At 40.6% G+C, this 20,312-nt stretch overlaps 2 protein-coding genes across 3 annotated transcripts in view; one reads left to right on the top strand and one right to left on the bottom strand.

The window, feature by feature from the left end:
• The window catches only part of ADCK1 (aarF domain containing kinase 1), an 88,125-nt gene extending 84,713 nt beyond the window's left edge, over positions 1 to 3,412 (bottom strand). For both annotated transcript variants that reach the window (XM_080592984.1, XM_080592986.1), the window contains exon 1: positions 3,266 to 3,412. The gene's annotated coding sequence lies outside the window, so the exon portion shown is untranslated. The remainder of the gene's footprint in view (positions 1 to 3,265) is intronic.
• Positions 3,388 to 19,653, top strand: SNW1 (SNW domain containing 1). The gene is made up of 14 exons (XM_080592980.1): positions 3,388 to 3,542; positions 4,614 to 4,767; positions 7,280 to 7,441; positions 11,630 to 11,725; positions 11,818 to 11,924; positions 12,577 to 12,681; positions 12,776 to 12,845; positions 13,531 to 13,596; positions 14,886 to 15,002; positions 15,354 to 15,495; positions 16,883 to 16,979; positions 17,491 to 17,608; positions 18,633 to 18,796; positions 18,887 to 19,653. Exons 1-14 carry the CDS (start codon positions 3,436 to 3,438, stop codon positions 19,089 to 19,091), a joined length of 1,710 nt encoding a protein of 569 aa, XP_080449106.1. The 5' UTR covers positions 3,388 to 3,435; the 3' UTR covers positions 19,092 to 19,653.
• Positions 19,654 to 20,312: the final 659 nt, after the last annotated feature.

Here is a 20,312-nt window from a genome sequence, read left to right as displayed (position 1 = left end):
ATGTGGCTGAACTTTTCCATCTAGGTAAATCTCTTCTTTTTCCACTGTTTAGCATCCTACCTGTGGCTTAATTTATCCCTTGAGTTAAGAAGTGTCACCTGTTTTGATCATTTTTATCCCACAATGTGCAGTGACTGTTAGGCATAGAGATATCTGATATTAGCAATAGCTTATTCCATTACTTTGTATTGTCATCTTCATTTGTTACAAGATATTTCATGAGCCATTTAGTTCTGCATTTGCAAATGTGAAAAGTGCTGAAGTAGATAAAAAAGGTGCAGAGGATTTAACAGCCTAAATCCACCCCAAAAGACTCCTCAGAAGTATGCATTATAAGAAGTGTTCTCAAAACCAGCTGTGGTATTCAAATCAAATTAAAAATGTCCCCACTGGCAGCCACGCTAAGGATGAAGTACTCTGCAGGGCCTGAACTCCTTACTCACCATACAGAAGATCCTTTTGGCGTATGTGTGAAAAGTAACGTACACAGACACCTGGTAGCATGACTGTCCAGACATGTTAAGCAAAAAAGATCATTTTAAAAACAGAAAGGAACTCATCTTTCTTTCTTAAAGGCAGATATACACTTAGGAAAAATGGGTTTAAGGATCTCAGAACCATTCCCTGCCTAATGTTTCGTCTTATCAAAGCGTAAACTGCCAGAGCTGGCATCTTTGAAACAAGTCTGGTTCAGGAAAGGTCCACAACTCCCAGATACATGAAGGTGCATGGAGATGATCAGTTCACAAAACTGGAAGAGAACATGAACTTTTATTGCCTGATGCTGTATATGTTGTGGGGTGTTATGTTTCACCTGGCTACGGGCCCCAAGAGCCCAGGCTTGCCTAAAGGGGATCTTGTAATAATGAAAGCATCTCCTCCCGAGAGACTTTCAGCTTCGATTCTGCAATAACAAGGAATGGAGAAGTAAGCACTTTCCACAGTTTTCCAAAGGTTAATCATTCTTGTCATTAAATATTTCTGACTAATTTCCCACTTGAATTTCTCTATTTTCAACTTCCAGTCACCGGTCCTTATTATGCTTTCCGCTAGGAGATTGGAGAACACTTTCTCATCTTACTTCCCTAACTTGTAAAGGTGTACACACATGATGACCAAATCTCCCCTCTATCTTTTTGTAATGAGTAAAACACACTAAATGTTTCAATTTGCTCACTCAGGTTATTTCTCCTTGTAACGTAACTGAAAATAAAGACAGATAAATGGAGTTCACCCCATTTGAATTTAACAATTAACACTTACCTCTTAAAAGTTCACCACAGAACAAGTCTACGTTTTTATACACTTTCAGTTAACATTAGCCTTACCTATGTTTGTAGTCTCCTAACCCTCTTCAATCTTCCAATATTATTTTAAAAATATGAATACCAGGATAACAGAGCCCCTCTAGCGTTCACCATGTCCCTACTTACATCCATGGACTGCATTAGGCTTTTTGTTACTTTATAGCACAACAAATTCATGTTAAGCTGCTGCTCTGTCTTCACCCTCCCAGATCCTTGTCAGATCAACTTTTTCCAGGACAGCACAGTCTGTACTTAGCCCCCCATTTCATACTTCCATATATAAAAGCTTACATGAGGTGATATTAAAACACATTTTGTTTAAACGGATTCCACTTACCAAGTAATCTAGTAATCTGTGTGACTCTCTTCTCAGCATTACTGAACATTCTGCCGTTCTTTCTGAGAGCTGTACATTTTCTGGATAATGCTTTCATATTGATTGCCAGCTGATGAAAATGGTGACTAGCAGAAGTCCCAGTGTCCCTTCCTCTGTAACTTCCTCAGAAATACCCTTACTCAGTGTTGACCCCCATTGATGATTCCCTCATTTTTGATATGCCAGCCAATTCAGCACCCATTTAGGACACGTCTTTGTGTGCTGCACAGTGCTACTTCCTTAATCAAAGTGTCAAGAGAAGCAGAAGAAAGAAGTAATGGAAGGTGTACCAGGTCAGATTCAGGGACAAACTGTGTGAATAATTCATTTTCTTGGTTTGGTGGCTAGCCTAACATAAAAAAAAAAAAATGTTTTCTCATTTCAAGAAGAAAAAGGGAAACAAACATACACTGTTTTAAATGGAATAAAAGGTATTAGATCTGAAATTAAACATTAAACATTCTGGTTTTAAGAGTTTACCCACTTGCAAAATATTAAGCACATTCAGACTAATCTTGGCCAACAAACATTGCTTTAAAGCGAAGTCTGAATGTTTCATTTTGAAAATGTTGAAAAATATTCACACTTTGTAAACTTTCCACGTTTTTTGAGTTCAGAAATTTTTCAAAAAAAAATCTCAGTAAACATTTTTGACCAGTTAAACCACTTACGTAAGCATTTGCTAGTTTTGATACATGATAGGTAACGCAGGGTAGGGAAAAGAAGTTATTCACAGCTGTATTAGCAGCACGTGCCTAAAATGTAGATGTAGATGTGTTTACCAAGCCATATGGTTTTGAATAAGCTTGTACAGCCCCTTCGTACCATATCGTACCATATGGTCCACTCTACCTAGAGCGCTAAGAGCCTTACGTATTCACAAACTCTAAGTTAGCCAATTTGCACATCAAAATTAAATCACAGAAACAGGTTCAAGGGGAAGAAAATTAAGCATTAAAAAGAACTGGTGTTGCTCATAGCCACGACACGTATAAACATCCGCAAACCCCAACAGCCTGCTGCCTGCATGGAGAAAGGACGAGCAGTGAGACTGAGGAAAGCGATGGAGCACCTCCGTGGGGCAGGAGCAACTTGCTCACGGACAGCTGTACCTTTTAAACAACAGTTTTACATTGCATCTGTCTTACAGAGCGTGTTGGAAACCAGATCACAGGGTTGTGTATTTACCACACAGCATTAAGTAACGGCTCACAGCAAAGAAGGAAGCAGGAATGCAAAAGCAGGAGGGAAAAAAGATAGTTCTTCACCTGCAGCTAGCGTAACAGCTGCAGACAGACACAGTGCCAACTTCCAACGGCGAGAACGAGCTCCTGAGCCAGGAGGCGACACGGCCAGATACGACGGCAATTCCAATGCCGAATAGCTGACAGAAAAGGGTAGGAGGGGTGACAGAGGAGTTTTGCTCGTGGCAACTATTGATAAGCGATTTACGTCAAAGCTTTGTGTCTGTAGCTTTGCCTAGAGCTCTCACGAGAGGCCGGCCGCGCTTGTGTCACCACGACCCGTTCCCAGCGGGGACGAGGGGAGCTCGTGCACAGGACCCCGCCAGGACCGTCCTTACCTTCCTCCAGACCTCCTCCCCCTGAGGGAGCCCAGCGGGCGGGCCCAGGCTGCCGGACACAGGCGGCGGGCGCACACCGGGACCCACGGGGGGCTCTCCGGGCACCGCCTGCTCCCGGGGGGCTGCAGGGGGCCCCGCCGGCCTGGGGGCTCGGCCGGACTACATCTCCCATGAAGCCTCCCGCTCCCGACGCATGCGCCGCAGCGGCGGGCGCCCTCCCCCCGCTCCCGCGGCCTGGCTCCGGAGAAGACGGCGGCGGCAAGATGGCGCTCACCAGGTGCGTCCCGCGGGCCCCCCCGGGCCTCCCCCGGGCCCCCGCCGCTGGGTGCCGCCCCCCGGCCTCCCCGCGGCTCCCCGGCCGCTGCGGGAGGCTCCAGCCGGCGATAGGGGCCGCGCTCCGGGGGTGTTCCGCCGGGCCGCGGCCCCCCCCCTAGGCCCCGGGCCCCGGCCCCCCCCTAGGCCCCGGCCCCCCCCTAGGCCCCGGGCCCGCTGAGGGGCCGGGCCGCGGGGCGCTGAAGGCTGAGGCGGCCCTGGGGGGGTTGGGGAGGGGCGAATTGGGGAGGGGGGTGCTGGGGTCTCGCACCCGCTCGTCTCCTCCGCGGGAAGGGGGAGCTCCGCCGCCGGGGCTGGCGGTGACGGGAGCCCTGGGGCTCTCCCCCGGTTCTCCTTACCGAGGGGTGGGGGCTTTGTTGCAAGCCGCTGCCTCGCCTACAGGCCTCAGGAGCGCGGCTCCGCTGGGCTGGGCTGAAAGGCCGACCTCCAGGGAGCTGAGCGCTGCCCGACAAAGCGCGTACAAGGGCTGCGGGGTCTGCGTGAGCTGGAAAATAGGAAGTCGGGAAATAGGGTTTTGGCTTCTCGACTTTGGCCGGGAGGTATCTAAGGTTGGGGGGAGGCTGTTGACAGGTCTGTTTGTGGGCGTTTGCCTTGAGAGAAGGGGAGGGAGAGTCGGTTAGACTGTTTTGTTTTCTTGTTCGATGCTGGTGGAAAGAGTACACAGAGGTGTGTGACACTCTTGTTAGAGAATGGCTGTTGTCACACACCGGTTGAAGCAAGGTGGAATATGGATGGATTTAACATCGGATCTTGTAGGAGTCCTCCAGAATGCTGAGAAAGCACAAGCTGCTTTTTCCCCATTTCAGAAAACCTCTCTTGTTTATGAGAGCGATGCATAAGTTTCATAAATTGTTTCTAAATAAGTCTGCATAGACCTATGGTAGAGAAGATTTAATAATTTGAATAGATTTAAATTAGTAGTAGACTCAAGTGTAGGTTGAGTTTCACTGTGGGAAATTCTGAGAATTAACTTTTTGTGTTTTTTTTTTCCTCGTGGCTGTCTATGGATGTGCAGTTTTTTACCAGCTCCAACCCAGCTGTCTCAAGACCAGCTAGAACTAGAAGAAAGAGCAAGAGCTCAGAGATCTAGGCAGACTGCTCTAGTCTCGTCACGAAGGGAACCTCCCCCATATGGTTACCGGAAAGGATGGATACCACGCGTACTAGAGGTAGATATTTAAACAGACGCTGTAGCAGTATGTGTGCGTTAATGAGAAAAGAAGTATCTTTTCTAGAGGAGAAGTAAACTCTGAGCACCACAAACATAATGCAGAGAACTGTGCACAGCCTTACTACATGCAGAATTCCCATCCAGCCTGATGGATGTATTCTTGGGTTGGGGGAAGTTGCTGTAATTAACCGAGTTACTTTAAAAGTTTGATGCCAAAAAGCATGTTATAAGGTTTCTTCTCTTCAGAGATTGTTTATGAAAAATAGGTCTGTGGTACTTCTGGTTTATGGCCTGTGAATGTAATGATGCTCTGTAAAGGGTATCCGTATCATCCCTCCATCACTATTTGTTTAATACACACCCAGATTGTAGCTGGAATAAGTGAACAGGTAGATAGCCAAGAACAGAATGCTGTGTGGTTCTGTGTGTATTGTGTTCTTAGGGTAGCAAAAGGTAGCTGCTACTGGGGGATACGGAGGGAGAAATTCATGTTAGAGTTGGGAGAAAACTTCTAAATTTGTCAGATATTCATTGTTCAAGTATGTTACCGGCAAAATGCTTTTGGATGGTGTTAGGTGTATTTAGATATAATCCCTGTCAGTTCAATGTGGTCTCAACCAGAATTGTTAAAAGGTAGAATGGCAAATACAGATGTATAGTTCCAGTACCAAAGTGTTTTTGTGCAGTTTTTCCACTGTAAGCCACAAAACCTTGCAGATTTTGAAACGGTATTTGACATAACGTCTGAGACCTACTGTGATGAGTCAGAAACCACTGCTCTTGGGACAAGGCATGCTCTTCAGGTTTTGATACAGTATTTCTTGTATGATCCTGCTATTTCTTGTGTGATCCTGTGTTGTTCCCAAATGCTGTCATTGCATGAGTTTTTAACAGCCTTACTCTCATATTTCTGAGTTAGTCCCATTGTCTTAAAGATTAATGCAGCACCTTGGTGATCAACTAGTGGTAGATAAGGTGACTTCAAACAGTAATTCCTGTGGTTGTCTGAACTAAAACATTTTTATGGGGTTTCCGCGTTTAATAAAGCATGTGGTATTAAAATTTATACTTTCACTTCAGTTCCCACCTACACTTTTCATTACTAAAGTTAAAATTTTCATGCTTATTCTTTCAAGTGTTAGCAAAAACAACTTCTTAAGAAGTCAGGTCAAACAGTTTCCAGCATCACCAGGCCACAAAATGATAGACATCTCAAAAGGCTGTCAGGGACTTCCCTTTCTGCCTCATAAAGAAATGCAAATTCTTCAGTAGTAGTTGCTTATGAAATACAACCTTTATCCAGTGATCCTAGAATGCCACCATTGAAAAACAATATCTGTTTTTAGTAGATCCGATTATGTAAAAAAATTCTGAGGAAGGACTGGCTTTTGTTCTGGCTGGTGCTCGAGCATTGATTCTGTAATTACGTGTTGAATGTGGGACATCCAGCGGAAGACATTAGATAACTGAAGCTGTATTTCAGGGAGCGCTTGAAGCCAGCACAAGCATGTGCTGCTTTGGAAGGAAGCCTTCTGCCCGCTTGCTCCAGCCTCAGTCCACGCCGTCCGTTGCAGTGGTGTTAATTATTTGGTCCCCTGGTGAATATGGAGGGGGATCAGTCTACCTAAGACAACTATTCCTTTCCCTTGGAGAAAAAAAAAAAAAAAAAAGGCAATGCCATCGCAACAGAGGGTGGGGAGATGCTGGTGGTGCTTTAAGCAAGTGCTTCCTTTGAAGAACTGCTTTTGAAACCATAGCCTGAAGTTGGTCTAGCAACAGTACCAATTCCATGTGTGTCTTCAGCATTACTGAGTCAGGGTGGTCTGTTTGAAGAGGTCTTTATTTTACTTGTGTTCCTTAGAGGCTTTTAGAGCAACCGGTTGAACAAGAGGAGAAATAAACTGTTAAGAACACTGGGCTATTGGGTGCTTGCCCAGTTTTCAATGTATTCGCACGTCAAAATAAGGAAATAGCTGGCATCTGTACCATTGTACAGCCATGAGCTGCAGGCTTGAAAGGAGTGGAAAGCTTTTTAAATTTCTTCACTTCATTATGGTGTGATAAGTAAAATTACAATAGTAGTAATTTTATGATGAAAATCTCTACTGGTTATTTTTTTCTTACTTCCACCGTTGCTTTATTACAGCAGATAAGTTCTTGAAGTTCTAATTAATAACTTGCATGTGAATTGATCACGTACTGTCTGTCATATTGTAGTGCCTGCATGTTCCAGCCAGTGATATAGGCTACTTCTCTGTGCAAGAAATAATTTAAGATACTTCTCTGCAAGATGTCTATGCATTTTAATGTCTTTTCTTTTAACAAGTGTAAGTTCTGTAGTCAATTGCTCTCTTACGAGAGCAATTTTGCTCTAATATTGTAAATCTGCATGAGCATATATCAGTTTCATTTTGTTAAAATCAATCCATTGCTTTTTTCCTTTCCCACCAGTGCAAATGTTATGCTGTGTTTTTGTCTTTCAGTCGTTCACAACTTTTTCTTTTGTGTAGGATTTTGGAGATGGCGGTGCTTTCCCAGAAATTCATGTGGCCCAATATCCGTTGGATATGGGCCGAAAGAAGAAAATGTCCAATGCTTTGGCTGTTCAGGTGGATGCAGAAGGAAAAATAAAATACGATGCAATTGCTCGACAAGGACAATCAAAGGACAAGGTAATATTTTTTTCAAATGCGTAGATTGGGATGTACACCTGGAGGAGTTATATGTACAGTTGCCAAAATTGCAGAAAGTTAATGTCTGTAGGATTTTGTATTTTAACTCTATCTCAGTTGAGTAACAAAAGTGTTACATCTTGTATATTCTCGTCCTGTTTATCTTAAAAGACTGCAACACCTTTCAAAAAGAAATGAGTTCAAATCAATTAGACTCCGTGCTGTCATATGGATAGAAAGTAGTCTGACAAAATGTAAACAATACAGTGGTAACATTGTTATTGCGGGGACTTTCATTGTATTTTGATCAGACTTTAGTGTCTGGAATTATTTGTCAAGAGGAGGATGCTAAAATACTGAATACATTTATAGAATTCTGTGATGCTAAATACTTGATAATAAATAGACATTTGACTTATCCCAAAATGGGAAAAAATCGGAGCAGAAGAGTACACAAGAAGTAACAATCATGCTGGTTTTCTGGGGAGAAGCTTTAGGACAAATAAGAAGGAAAAAAAAGAAAAAAGTGTTGTTAAACCCCAATTCTTAAAACTTTGTCAAAATACATTCACCTATAGGATCAGATTCAGTTTTCACATAGTAAACCTGTTTGGATTTGAACATCAGCATCTAAGTATATTTGAAAAAGAACTAGAAATGATGATAAACTTCAGAACAGAGTGACTGATCTTCTGCTGTGCCTCATTTGGTTCAGAATTAGGAAAATACTCTAAAGAATAAGATTTCTTCACAGTAGTGTACTCCAGCATTGCTCTCTGCTGCTAAAGAATGTCAAGCAAGAGCTTGGAAAGCAGTTAAGAAACTAAGTTCTAGCAAGGTTAAATTTAAGCTATTAATGTTTGTCGTTATTTGATTCATGAAGATCTGCATCAGCGTTTATTAAGTTATCTGTATGGAAGCTATAAAAAGCAGGCATTTTCTCATTTTGTGGCCATACTGAGCAGTATGGCAGAGATGAGTAGCTCTTCCAAAACTGAACTCTGGTAGCAGCTGGGCTGGAATTAGGGTTTCCTAACTTCCTTCTCTCAGCTCTTTCTTCTGGATCAGTTTAATTCCAATTGCATCCAGCAGAATGTAAATGCTGAGATTAAAGACAAAATATTGTGACTTAAGGGAGAGTAAAACTGCAGGAAAATGAGGTATTTGAAACGATTTCACTGGAAGACCTGATACTAGTAAATATGCCATAGGGAGCAGTTCTTCAGTGAGTATTGAGTTGAATACTGTGAAATACTTTCTGTAAGATAGAGGTTTTGATAGCACAGTGTCAGTAGGATTACATAGAAAAGTTTTATTATCCTGAGAGCAGCAGTCATAATTCAAATATTTCTTCAATCTTAGAGTTAAGAGAAACAGATACTTAGTAGCCTGTGAGAAATGAGATGGAGTTTCTGACACTGTTCTGTGAGCTACTTGTTTGGTCTGAGTTAAGAAGCAGACTTTGCTTTTGCTACAGTTTATGGATTTTTTTGAAGTTGAATTTAGTGTTCTGCCTGCTCCTAGAGGCAGCAGTTCCATCATCAGGCCCTGTATCTAGGTGGGTTGTCAGCAATTTCTGCTGTAGTACTGGTTCATCTCTCTTGCATCTGTTCCCTTAGATATTTAAAAAATAGTTGCTTCAGAGAGTTTTCCTTGAAAAATGCTGACATAATGGAGATAGTCTGACAAGTCTTCTGTTTGGGGCTAGCAGAAAGTCTGCTAGATGTGAAAGACGGCATAACATTGATAGATCTGGATGCACGACCTTATGGACCCAGGGGTGCAGTTCCATGTGGTTATCCAGAGGAAAGACTTCCAGCGCTAGCTGTACGGCTAGCTCTTGTGCTGCTGTGAACTCTGCCAATACTTCCTGTACTCACATGACTGCAAGACAGGCTAAAATAAGGCTTGGGGCATCAATAATCGACATACAACGGTGAAACTAATGCTCTGTCTCCTTAATAGGAAAAAAAGGGCATGTAATTGCTTACTGCGTTTTTATTAGGACAGAAAAAAGAGTGAAATTAAAGAATGGAATTATTAGGTCCGTTACTTGTTTCCTGGCAAGAGTGATTTTTCTGTGCAGGAGATAGATTTCTTCTTTCTGGTCCAAGGCTGTGGCTTAGACATGAATAGAGAAAAAAGGACCACAAATCTTGTCTACAGTTTTCTCTCAAGATAGTGAGTTCAGTTGAAACATTCATAAGGGAATAGTTCCACCGCTGAAGGAACTCCAGTCACAGCAATGGGACAGGTTAAGAGAACATGAATAGAACTAAAATAATTTCAAAAGTACTCGTTACTCATAACATATTCACCTTCCTCACAGAGTTTGACTTGAGAGCTCGTTGCCTGTTTTTTTTCTGTGGTGTGCTTGTCAGGCTTCGAAACAGAGTTGTAACAACTTCTGAGGTGTTATGTGCCTCATATGGAGGAATCAGAGGAAGGCACTCATTCTGCAAGGCTTAATAGTAGCTTCTTGACTTATATGCAAGATTGATGAGCACTGTACAGAGCTCTTCTGGATATATAGAATAAAATATATTGAGAGGAAGGATTTCAGTGTTACATGAAGAACGTTCTGTCAAGACACTTGTCTCTATCAGGTATCTTGTGGGAACTCTGAATGCGATTGATGACTAAATCCTACCATGAGCTAGTTAGGTAAGATTGTTCTTTTTCTGATGGTACAATGACATGCAGATTTCTAATTGCTGCCTGTTAAGGCTGCCTCATCCAGAAAAAGAATTGTCTGTCTGTACCAAAAATTGAGCGTTTCACTTGTGGCTAGGAGATTCTGCTTTTCAGGCCAATGCTTCATTTTAAATTCCCTACATGAAAAATGGTAGGGAATGAGCATATTACAATATCAAACGGACCCAGTTTCCCCTTGATCCTGGATCAATAAAACAACTGAATTTCAATGTTAAAATGGTGTAAATGTGTAGAAAAACAACACAGTGCAACAACATCTTTCATTTGACTGTCTTTATCACCCAAGAAAAAGGACTCCAATTAGGACATGCAAGTGTGTCAGGTTTTGATGAAGACAAAAAATGTGGTGGTTTCAGCCAAATTTCATGCATGTTATTGATTTCTTCCACATTACTGCAGCTTTCCATTTGCATGCGTTATTTTAGGGTTTAACTAGTTCATGTAACTCATTTGTACCTCAGAATGCTGTAGTTTTGAGGGAACCTCTTAGATATTTTTTTTTTTCCTGTTTTGTCTTTTGGGATAATCCGAATGATTGCAGCATACCTGGTTCTTTGTTCAGCAAGACATCTGGGTTTAGAATTAAATAGAGGACCGCTGCTCTGCAGTTATCCTTCTTTCAGCTTTTAAGATGCTGTGATATTGTTTTTGCTAATGTAAAGGATTAAAATTTTAGGAGTGAAAGATGAGAAGCAGTAAATGGCTCATGTGTCAAATTAATACTGAGGCTAAAGGTCTGTTTCATAGTTGGACATGTACTTTATAATAAACTTGAAATAATAGCTATAATAACTTTTAACTTTTTGAATTAAGACTTTCTGATGTTATTTGTTGGATAAATGTGAAACATCAGTGCAGTATAATAGAGCTTTTCCCCCTGTAATTGTCTAATAACATTCTTTCCGTACATTTTAAATTGGGACTGAAAACCTGGTGACAGCTAGTTGCGTGTTCTATGAAGACTGAAGTGCCTGTGTAAGGGAAAGTGTTGAGAAAAGATTTCTTCAGCATTTTTTTCCAAGAATGTAGCAAATGTAATGAAATGAAAAATTCTAGATACTGAAAAAGATGTGTATGAAAATCTTAAGAAATCCTTGAGAACAGAAATATAAACTTGACTTTTCTGTTTGTTTTGAAGCCTGAAGAAGGAGAAGCATAGGAAAGGGAAGCAGGAAACAGTGCCTAGTTCCAGTTCTGAAAGTGGTTTATGTAATTGTATTTCATCAGATTGTTGTTGGTTTTTTTGCCAATATCCCATCTGTGAATTGGACTGAAGAGTACATTCCTATTCTGTGGAAGTCCCCCATTGAGCAATGTGTAATTGTATACAATAAATGCACTACAATTAATTGTTGTATACTGTTGTATACAATTTAATTAATACCTAAAACTTAATCAAGGCCTGAAATATTCCTTTGCAATACTTCTATTTATTTGTGTTCTCCAGCACTAATAAAATATGTTGTCTTTCAGATTATTTACAGCAAATACACGGATCTTGTCCCAAAAGAGGTCATGAATGTGGATGATCCTGAACTGCAAAGACCAGATGAGGAGACAATTAGAGAGGTATTGTAGGCAGTGATGTGCCTGGTTATCGGAGGTACATTGTGTGTCTTGCATATTTGATGAGATGCGTACTGTGGTATTTTTGCCTTCAGATAACAGAGAAGACAAGAGCAGCCTTGGAGAAATCAGTTTCACAGAAAATTGCAGCAGCCATGCCAGTTCGAGCAGCTGACAAATTAGCTCCTGCGCAGTACATCCGGTAAGTATTGCTGGTGCATGTATAAGACGTTACATATAGAATCAGAATATTCCTTTAATTTATGAGAACAGAAATTCCTCTTAAATTCTTTTCTCCTGTAAGTAGGATAAAACTAGTTTGTGTACTTTGAATTAACCTGCTGATGATAACAGAGTTTGAAGTGTGCTGAGGTATGTCAACATGTCGTGAGTTGTGGCACTTAAGGAGGCTTATTGCTGTAGCAACGAAATACAGATTTGTCAGGGAGGACTATGGATGATGCTGCCCTGGAAACAGACTCCTTACTGGGAATTACAAGCTAAAACAAGGGATATAACAAGATTCTTCCTGTGTAGTTAAAAAAAAAAAAAAAAGAAATAATTTGGAATTATTAGGAAGCTGGTCCTTGCTTATAATGGCTTTCTGAATCTAGGTTGAAACAGGAGAATGTGGCCCTGGGAAGATGCATTCCGTCTAGTGTAGTTGATTACCTGCATATAGTCCAATATCCTCCGTGCAGTTACCTGCTCCTGGCATTTACAGTGGAAGAGTCTTTAACTGGTGTGGATAAAATTAAAATGCAGCTAGAGCAGTAAATTGAATAAAATCTGAGGTGGGAAGGGAATACCCGGGTGGCTGCCTGCAGAGAGTTGAAGCGCTTTGTTTTATCCAGGTACACACCGTCGCAGCAAGGCGTTGCCTTCAACTCTGGAGCAAAACAGAGAGTTATTCGGATGGTGGAAATGCAGAAGGATCCTATGGAGCCTCCAAGATTCAAGTAAGTATTCAAAACTTCTTCATTAAAAAATAAAAGATTATGAAGTATATTCCCGTACAACATGCTGATAGTAGTTTTTTTGTTAATTGTTCAGAATTAACAAGAAGATTCCACGTGGACCACCTTCTCCTCCAGCGCCTGTAATGCACTCTCCAAGTAGAAAGGTATGAAATACCATAGCTGTTTAATTTTTAACTTCTAGGTGGATTCCCAAATTCTACTTTGATCCAGTTAATTTCTGCGCACCTTCTCTTCCTTGTTCTTTTAACATGATGTTAAGTGGTAGGTTGGTGCCCAGTGAAGATTATTTTTTCATTTGGACAGTTCTGAAAGTACCTCTTTTCCTATGTGACTTGTCAAAGTTTGAGTAGGTTTCTCACGGATTTTATGCAGGTCTTTATTGCTGGGGTTGTCTGTGGTGTGAATGAGTACACAAACTTTAGCCTTGGTGCACTCATGCTACTCATAAACAACACAATAGGGCTTTTCTTGTATTGTGAAGGATTATCTTCTCTCTGAGAGGTGAGCGTAGTGGTTCATCAGTTTTTTACAAGTTGAACTGCCATTAAATTTTCAAGTGTTAACAAGCTGGCTGTAAGTTCTGGTCTGTGTGATGACAGCTTAAGAGGGTGGCTGAATAGCTATGTTGTAACTTCCTTCAGTGTTATCAAAGGTACAGTGCAGAAATGAACATCTCATTGCTGCTAAGAAGGGTTGTTTTCTTGTAGCGGTGTCCTGAAGCTTGTACTCTAACTCATGTCAATAGTTTTATAGCTGCCTTTACGAAAGAAAACAGTATGTCCTTTTGCTATAAATCTAAAGATGACTTTGCCTTCTCTCCTCTATCAGATGACTGTGAAAGAGCAACAAGAGTGGAAAATTCCTCCGTGCATTTCAAACTGGAAAAATGCAAAGGTAATTAAGTTGTCATAAATTCACCTTTCTAATACTGCACCTTACTGGGGGACATCTCTGAATGATGCACAGCCTGAATAATACTGGTTTTAAATCCCTAGAGTGACATAAACTGGCTTCTTCCAGCGTGGAGAACATACAGTTGTACAGCTCAGTTTTTCTCTCTCTGGCATATTAGAGTTGTTAAATTGACAACAGTACAGAGCAGAGAGGATATATTACTTCGTGGCTGAGATCATACATTTTGAGAGGAAAAAAATGACATTAGTTAAAATCCCTGTAATAGTGCACTATGTAGAGCTTGAAACCAAAGTCTCTGGAGCTCACAAACTAAACACATCTACACTGAAAAAGGGAAAGGTAGTTCTTAGAGAACCAAGCATGTTTCTTTTTTGTGCTATAGTCAGTCTCTGGAAAGTTACCCTTTTGGTGTTTTTGCACTCATTTATCCTTATTAGTGGTTAGCTTAGCTATTTTTATTTCTTGTTGAGTAGGTATGTCCTATACCTTCGTGTTTTTTTTCAGTAGCTATGTTTCTGTTCAGAGAGAAAGGAGAATTTATAATATCCTGCAATGACCAGTCTAATTGTTCTCAAACATAACAAGCTGTTGTTGTGAGGAGGCCTCTCTGAATGGAGGAAGGAAAAGCTGCATGTTTTGATGTTATTTTTCTACCCAAACACAGCTGTATAAATAACTGGGACTGACACTAATTAGTAGATCGAATTTTAGGTTACAGATGCTAATACCAAAGCAAAAAATGTGTAGAGCTCTCTAAAGAATCTTAAAATATCTTCTATAAATACTTCCAGTTTTCAGCTTCTAAAGGCAAAGCTGGCATTTAGTGTCTTTTGCTTTTGCTAGCAGCCTTGCCCCTTACTTTCTCATTTTTGAGTCAGCTGACCTCTTCATAGGTATGAAAACAGTTTGGGGAACGTTTTAAGCACGAACAGTAAAACCATGTAGCGACTTAAGACAGCTAATACCTGTAGTTCTTAACAAAAAGAAAAAGTGGAGCTTATTAATCAAAAACTCGTTCTCATTTCTGTGAAGATGGAACTTGAATGGAAAATGTGATCTAGATTTGAGATGGGGTGGAATCGGAGGGAAGCTTAATATTGCCTGGTATGAATCTGGAGTACATATAAAAGGGGTTTATTGCAGCCTATTTATGAATGGCCAAGTTCTGTGTTTTGTGGTGTGTTTTTTTTTCTTACACAATGAATCTAATAGTTTGCTATTAAAAATGTCAATGTCTGTGATTAACTGCCTATCTGTTTCCACTTTAGGGTTACACAATTCCATTAGACAAGCGTCTGGCTGCAGATGGCAGAGGATTGCAGACTGTTCATATTAATGAAAACTTTGCCAAGCTCGCTGAGGCTCTCTATATAGCTGACAGAAAGGTCAGGTGGTTGTTGAAACTGCTCTATTTCATGTGGTTTTAACCTTCATTATATGTTTATTTCCTTGGGAAGATAACTGGGAATAGGCTATAGCGTTTTGGTCTGTCCTGCTTCTGGGCTTCCATAAGGTTTTATCTCCAGTATCTTAGAGTCAGTGGCTCAGTGTGGGTTAAATTATCGGATGTGGTGTCTGTTGTTTCTGAGCTTGAAGGGCTGTGGTTATCTGGCTTTGAACTTTAACTATGTAGCTCAGTTCTTTCCCTGTTTACTGTGTAGTTCTGGGACAGATGATCTGCTTGCGTCCCAGCTGCTAGCTTTCTGTCATTTTAACTAGGGGTCTTACGTGTACAGGCTCGTGAGGCTGTAGAGATGCGTGCCCAGGTGGAGAGGAAAATGGCTCAGAAAGAAAAGGAGAAACATGAGGAAAAGCTCCGAGAAATGGCCCAGAAAGCAAGGGAGAGAAGAGCAGGGATCAAAACCCATGTTGAAAAAGGTACGTTTCTTTGTTACGAAGATACTGTGGTGTTGTTTTTTTTAACGCTTTCTGAAGTGCATGTTTGCAGAAATAACCTGAGAATTTATAGTACTTAAATGTCGACTATAAGCATGACATCTCTTCTTATGTCTTCCCTTCAACAGTCAGTGTATTTGGTTACTTTGTGGGGGTCTGTTTTGGTGGGATCTGAGTTTAATACACTGCTGTGAGGTTGAGCGTGTACAGGTTTAGGACTTTGAGAAATTCATAATTGCAACTGGATTGGTACACGTAATGGCTTTCACGGACTGTTATAATTGATATTTTTTTCAGAAGACAATTGTTCTGACTTCATCTATGAGAACTAAACCATCTGTAAGTTTTCAAAGATGGTAAATAATATTTTGTCTGATATTATAATTGGTCTTATAGAGCTATAGTTTTGTTGGCCACTAGGCACAAAATCTAATAACCTAACTAAATCATAACCATTGTGGTAAATCTTATGTCTTGATTTAAATTACATTTCAAAGATCGAGGTGTTGAATTTACAGAGCAGTTCTCTTACTTTGCTAAACGGTGGAGGATATGGTCATACAGTACCAAATACTGCAGCTGGGGTGGACTCACCTCTTTCCAACAGTGCAGGCAGGGAGACTGGCAAGCTGGAGAGCAGCTCTGCTGAAAAACACCTGGGAGTGCTGAACATAAGCCAGCAGCGTGCCCTGGCAGTAGCAATATTGCAAGGGGCATACTAAGCTGCATCAGCAGGAATGTAGCCATGAGGTTAAGGAAAGGAATAGTTTCCCTTTACTGATCATCTGTTAGACTGCACCTGGAATATGGTACAAGATGGACATTGATAAACTGGAGTGAGTTCAGTGGAGGGTCGCCAAAATGGTCAGGTGGCTGGAGCATCTGCATAGTAAGATGCTGAGAGGAATGAAGCTTGTTGTTCTGCTTGGGGGTACCTAATGGCAGCCTGGTTTGATTTCAGCATTGATCCTGCTTTGGGCAGGAGGTTGAAATAGACACTCCTTCCAATCCAAGTGATTTAATGATACTGAGTCATGGAAAGTTCTTCCAGGCACTTAGATGCTTGTGTTTGAACAATATTTTTATACTTTTTTTTATACATTTTATACTTTATACTATACTAAATATTTATATATTTGTATTTATATTTATATTTATATTTTGGGTCTCTTATCAAGGACAGTTAACTGCTTGTGACATGAAAAAGTTTTCCATGAGGTGTTTATTTAAAATGTAACATTTTAAACAGTGCTAAGGGTCACTTCTCTTTTGGAAATGAATACTGAATTCATCACCGTGCCAATACTTGTGCCATAGTTAATTCAGACTTCAGTAGTTGTGTATAATGAACAATCTTGCATTTGCTCAGAGGATGGAGAAGCTAGAGAAAGGGATGAAATAAGACATGACCGGCGCAAAGAGAGACAGCATGACAGAAATCTCTCCAGGGCAGCCCCTGACAAAAGGTGAGTCACAGTGATACATCCTGTATTTTCTATGAGATCTAAACAGTATCAGTGGCTTTGTTCCTTGAAGCTGTTCATGGGAAGTGAGCTTAGATTTATGAATGTAAGCTCAAGTGTCTTGTTTCTCTCAGCCAGTAAGATTTCTAAGTACAAATGGCTTCTGTACGCTTAAAATCTCTAATATATTAAAAGTAGATTGCACAGCCTTTCTAGAATATAATGAACACTGTTTCGTGAAAAAAATAAATATGGCATTTTAGACCAAGTCAGCTTGATATAAATTGCAGATAGTGGAAAGTAAATTTAAATGTTAATCCCAGCTGAATATAACTTTGCAAATGCTTCCTTTTCTAGGAGACAAATTTTAAATGTTACCTAGTAAAGAACAGTAATGGCTAACATATGGTATCTGGGGCAAATTGTTAGCAGCTAATACAAAATTGGCTTGCAGTTGAGTATATCAACAAATATGGTTTATCTGACTTAATAAAGATTAAAATTTTAAATTCAGGTCAAAGCTGCAGAGAAATGAAAACAGAGATATCAGTGAAGTTATTGCCCTAGGGGTACCCAACCCTAGGCCATCCAATGAAGTCCAGTATGACCAGAGGCTGTTCAACCAGACCAAGGTAAAAATAACTTTTCACAGCTGTTTATTTTTCCATGAGAACACACCAACAGTTCATCCTGCCCTACTGAGTGTGGCTAGAGTCCTAAAGGGACCTTGTTTTTATGGATGGTGTGGATGAGCTCTGAAAGAGATCTCTACATAACTGGTAGCAAACTACTGATCTTACTTATCCATAGCTGATGCCACAAAAATGGGATATTCAAAATGTATAACTGGATTGAAGTGGATTGGGTTTGTGGGGAGAAAGTGTATGTGTTTTGCCTTCAAGCTGCAGCGACTTCATTTTCTTTTGTATAAATGCACTGATTGAATAGGGGAAATGTGCTCTGAAAGAGAAGCAAGTAAATACTTGCCATTCCCATTACTGCTTCTGTGAAAAACCCTTCTGAAGATATAAATAGTGAACAGGAACATTTGTTGTCCCTGAACTTTGTACTATTGAGAGATGAAAAAGTAGACTAGGCTTTAAAAAGTCCCTCAATAGTCCTGCAGTGTGTCAATCATTCTTTTTCATGTCTCCAATGAAAGACTTGCAGGCGGAATGGGAAGCTGACGAGTCAAAATTGAACAAGCAGGCATTTCTTCTACTTTTCATGGTTTACATAAACTCGTGATTTGGATCAGTCAGCTTAAATCATGTTTTCCAGAAATTCTGAATAACGTGCGTTTCTGTGTGGTTGTACTTGGCCATTGTAGACAGCTGTACTTGCGGGGCAGACTGACATGATCCATTATTCTGAAATACGAATGACCTGCCATCCTTCCTGTTGCTTTCTGACAGAGTAGAAGCGGCCCTAACTGAGGCTGGTAATCATTGTGTCATGTTGTCCGGTCTTAATCCCAGAGCCAAGACTACTCATACCCTAACGAAGTGCTTGAACTCGCTGGAAATCAGTAGTAAATCACACAACGGCATCTTTTTGTATCTGTCTGACAGCATGCCTGTATCTTGATGTTAAAATTAATTTAGCTGGTTTTGTACTTATTTGTATTATACAGCTGTACATCTTTCTTCTTCACAGGGTATGGACAGTGGCTTTGCTGGAGGGGAGGATGAAATTTATAATGTTTATGACCAGCCCTGGAGAAGTGGAAAAGATATGGCCCAAAACATCTACAGACCAAGTAAAAATGTGGATAAGGATATGTATGGTGATGATCTAGAGGCTCGAATAAAGACAAATAGGTAAGGGGAAAAACAATACAAAATATTCTTAATTAGGATTCTGAAATTAAAAGCAACTGAGTATCATCTCTTCCCCCCCTCCCCCCCCAGGTTTGTTCCCGACAAAGAGTTCTCGAACTCGGATCGTAACACCAGAGGGAGAGGCAGGGATGGACCAGTTCAATTTGAGGAGGATCCATTTGGTTTGGACAAATTTCTGGAAGAAGCCAAACAACATGGTGGTTCTAAACGGCCCTCCGATAGCAGCCGCCCTAAAGAACACGAGCATGAGAGCAAAAAGCGGAGGAAGGAATAAATGCCTCCATTCCTTGAGTAGCAAAGAAATGGACTACTTGCTTGGACTTCCTTTAAAAGGCATTTTTAATATCACAGAGGTGTGTAGGGGGATGGCGTTATATAAAGCATTTCAGAACTCTTGTGCCAGGTGGAGATACATATACACGTTAGTTCTTCGACACAGGACAGCTACCCATGGAGAGCGGAAGAAGGGAGACCCCTTTGAAATATTTCACAGGGGAACTGTGCTCTAGCAAGTGATCTGACTTTGCCCATTCCCTGTTGCCCAGCATCTCAGGGTAAGAACGTAGCCCCTTCCTCCAGCTTTAGTTTTTGTATGTAGCTGAAGCTTTTATTTCATCTGTTAAAAAGCTCTCCTGCTGTATATAATTACTGTCTCATGCTATAATGGATGCTAGAGAGCTTATGATTCAGTGTTTCTTTAGTGTGGTTCTATAGTTTATTTGAACAAGGAGGGGAAACAGCTGGATTCTGTTTTAAATCAAATACTCAGTCATGGTTTCTCCATAATCTTTATTTTAGTTTCTTTATGTTTAGTGAAATAAAGCCTCCTTCCACCACTCATTTAGTCTTTTTCTTCCTTCTGCTGATTGTATCTTCTACCTTGCTGCAGTTTGACAGAGAGCTGAAAACAATGGAAATTATTCACATTAGGCAAGAAGATTTAATTATTTTTTTTAAGCTTCTGATATTCTAAAACATTTGTATGGAAGACACCTCTCCTCTTCTGTGAGCTATAATCACAAATACTAAGTTCCTGACATGAAAGTTAAAAACATTCACACGACAACACTGACTTTTATCAGCAAAACCTCTTCTAAGCTTGGAATTTGAAGTGGAACAGAAGCTAACACAGAAAATGGGAGACGTGATCATATATTTTCCTTCTAGAGAAGCTTGCCTTTCTTAAAAAATGAAGAAGCCTAATTGCCTTCTCGTTTTCATTTCACTGTAAAGAAGCATCTTAGCTCTTTTTTAGATTACACTCTACAACACACACACCCCTGGCAGGTAAATGAAGGTGGTTATTTTACAACTTCAAGAATAAAATGTGGCAATGTTTCCAGAAATGGAGAAAATGACACTAGATATTCCTCTCTGCTAGTCAGAGTACTTAATTTAATAGGATGTTAGCTGTATGCAACTATGTTACTTTCAACTCAATTTAAGACATTAGCTTAGGGTCTGGCTTGTCACATTTCAAGACTGAATTCAGCAA

This window comes from Anser brachyrhynchus (assembly GCF_964034855.1).
Source record: "Anser brachyrhynchus genome assembly, chromosome: 5".
NCBI lineage: Eukaryota > Metazoa > Chordata > Aves > Anseriformes > Anatidae > Anser > Anser brachyrhynchus.
The sequence above is the reverse complement of the archived record's forward strand: the minus strand, read 5'-3'. Positions and strand labels throughout refer to the sequence as shown.

Coding starts and splice junctions, on each gene's coding strand:
- SNW1 (XM_080592980.1), top strand. CDS start 3,436: ATGAAGCCTCCCGCTCCCGACGCATGCGCCGCAGCGGCGGGCGCCCTC. Junction 11,726..11,817: donor ATGAGGAGACAATTAGAGAG/GTATTGTAGGCA, acceptor TTTTGCCTTCAG/ATAACAGAGAAGACAAGAGC. Junction 15,003..15,353: donor TCTATATAGCTGACAGAAAG/GTCAGGTGGTTG, acceptor TTACGTGTACAG/GCTCGTGAGGCTGTAGAGAT.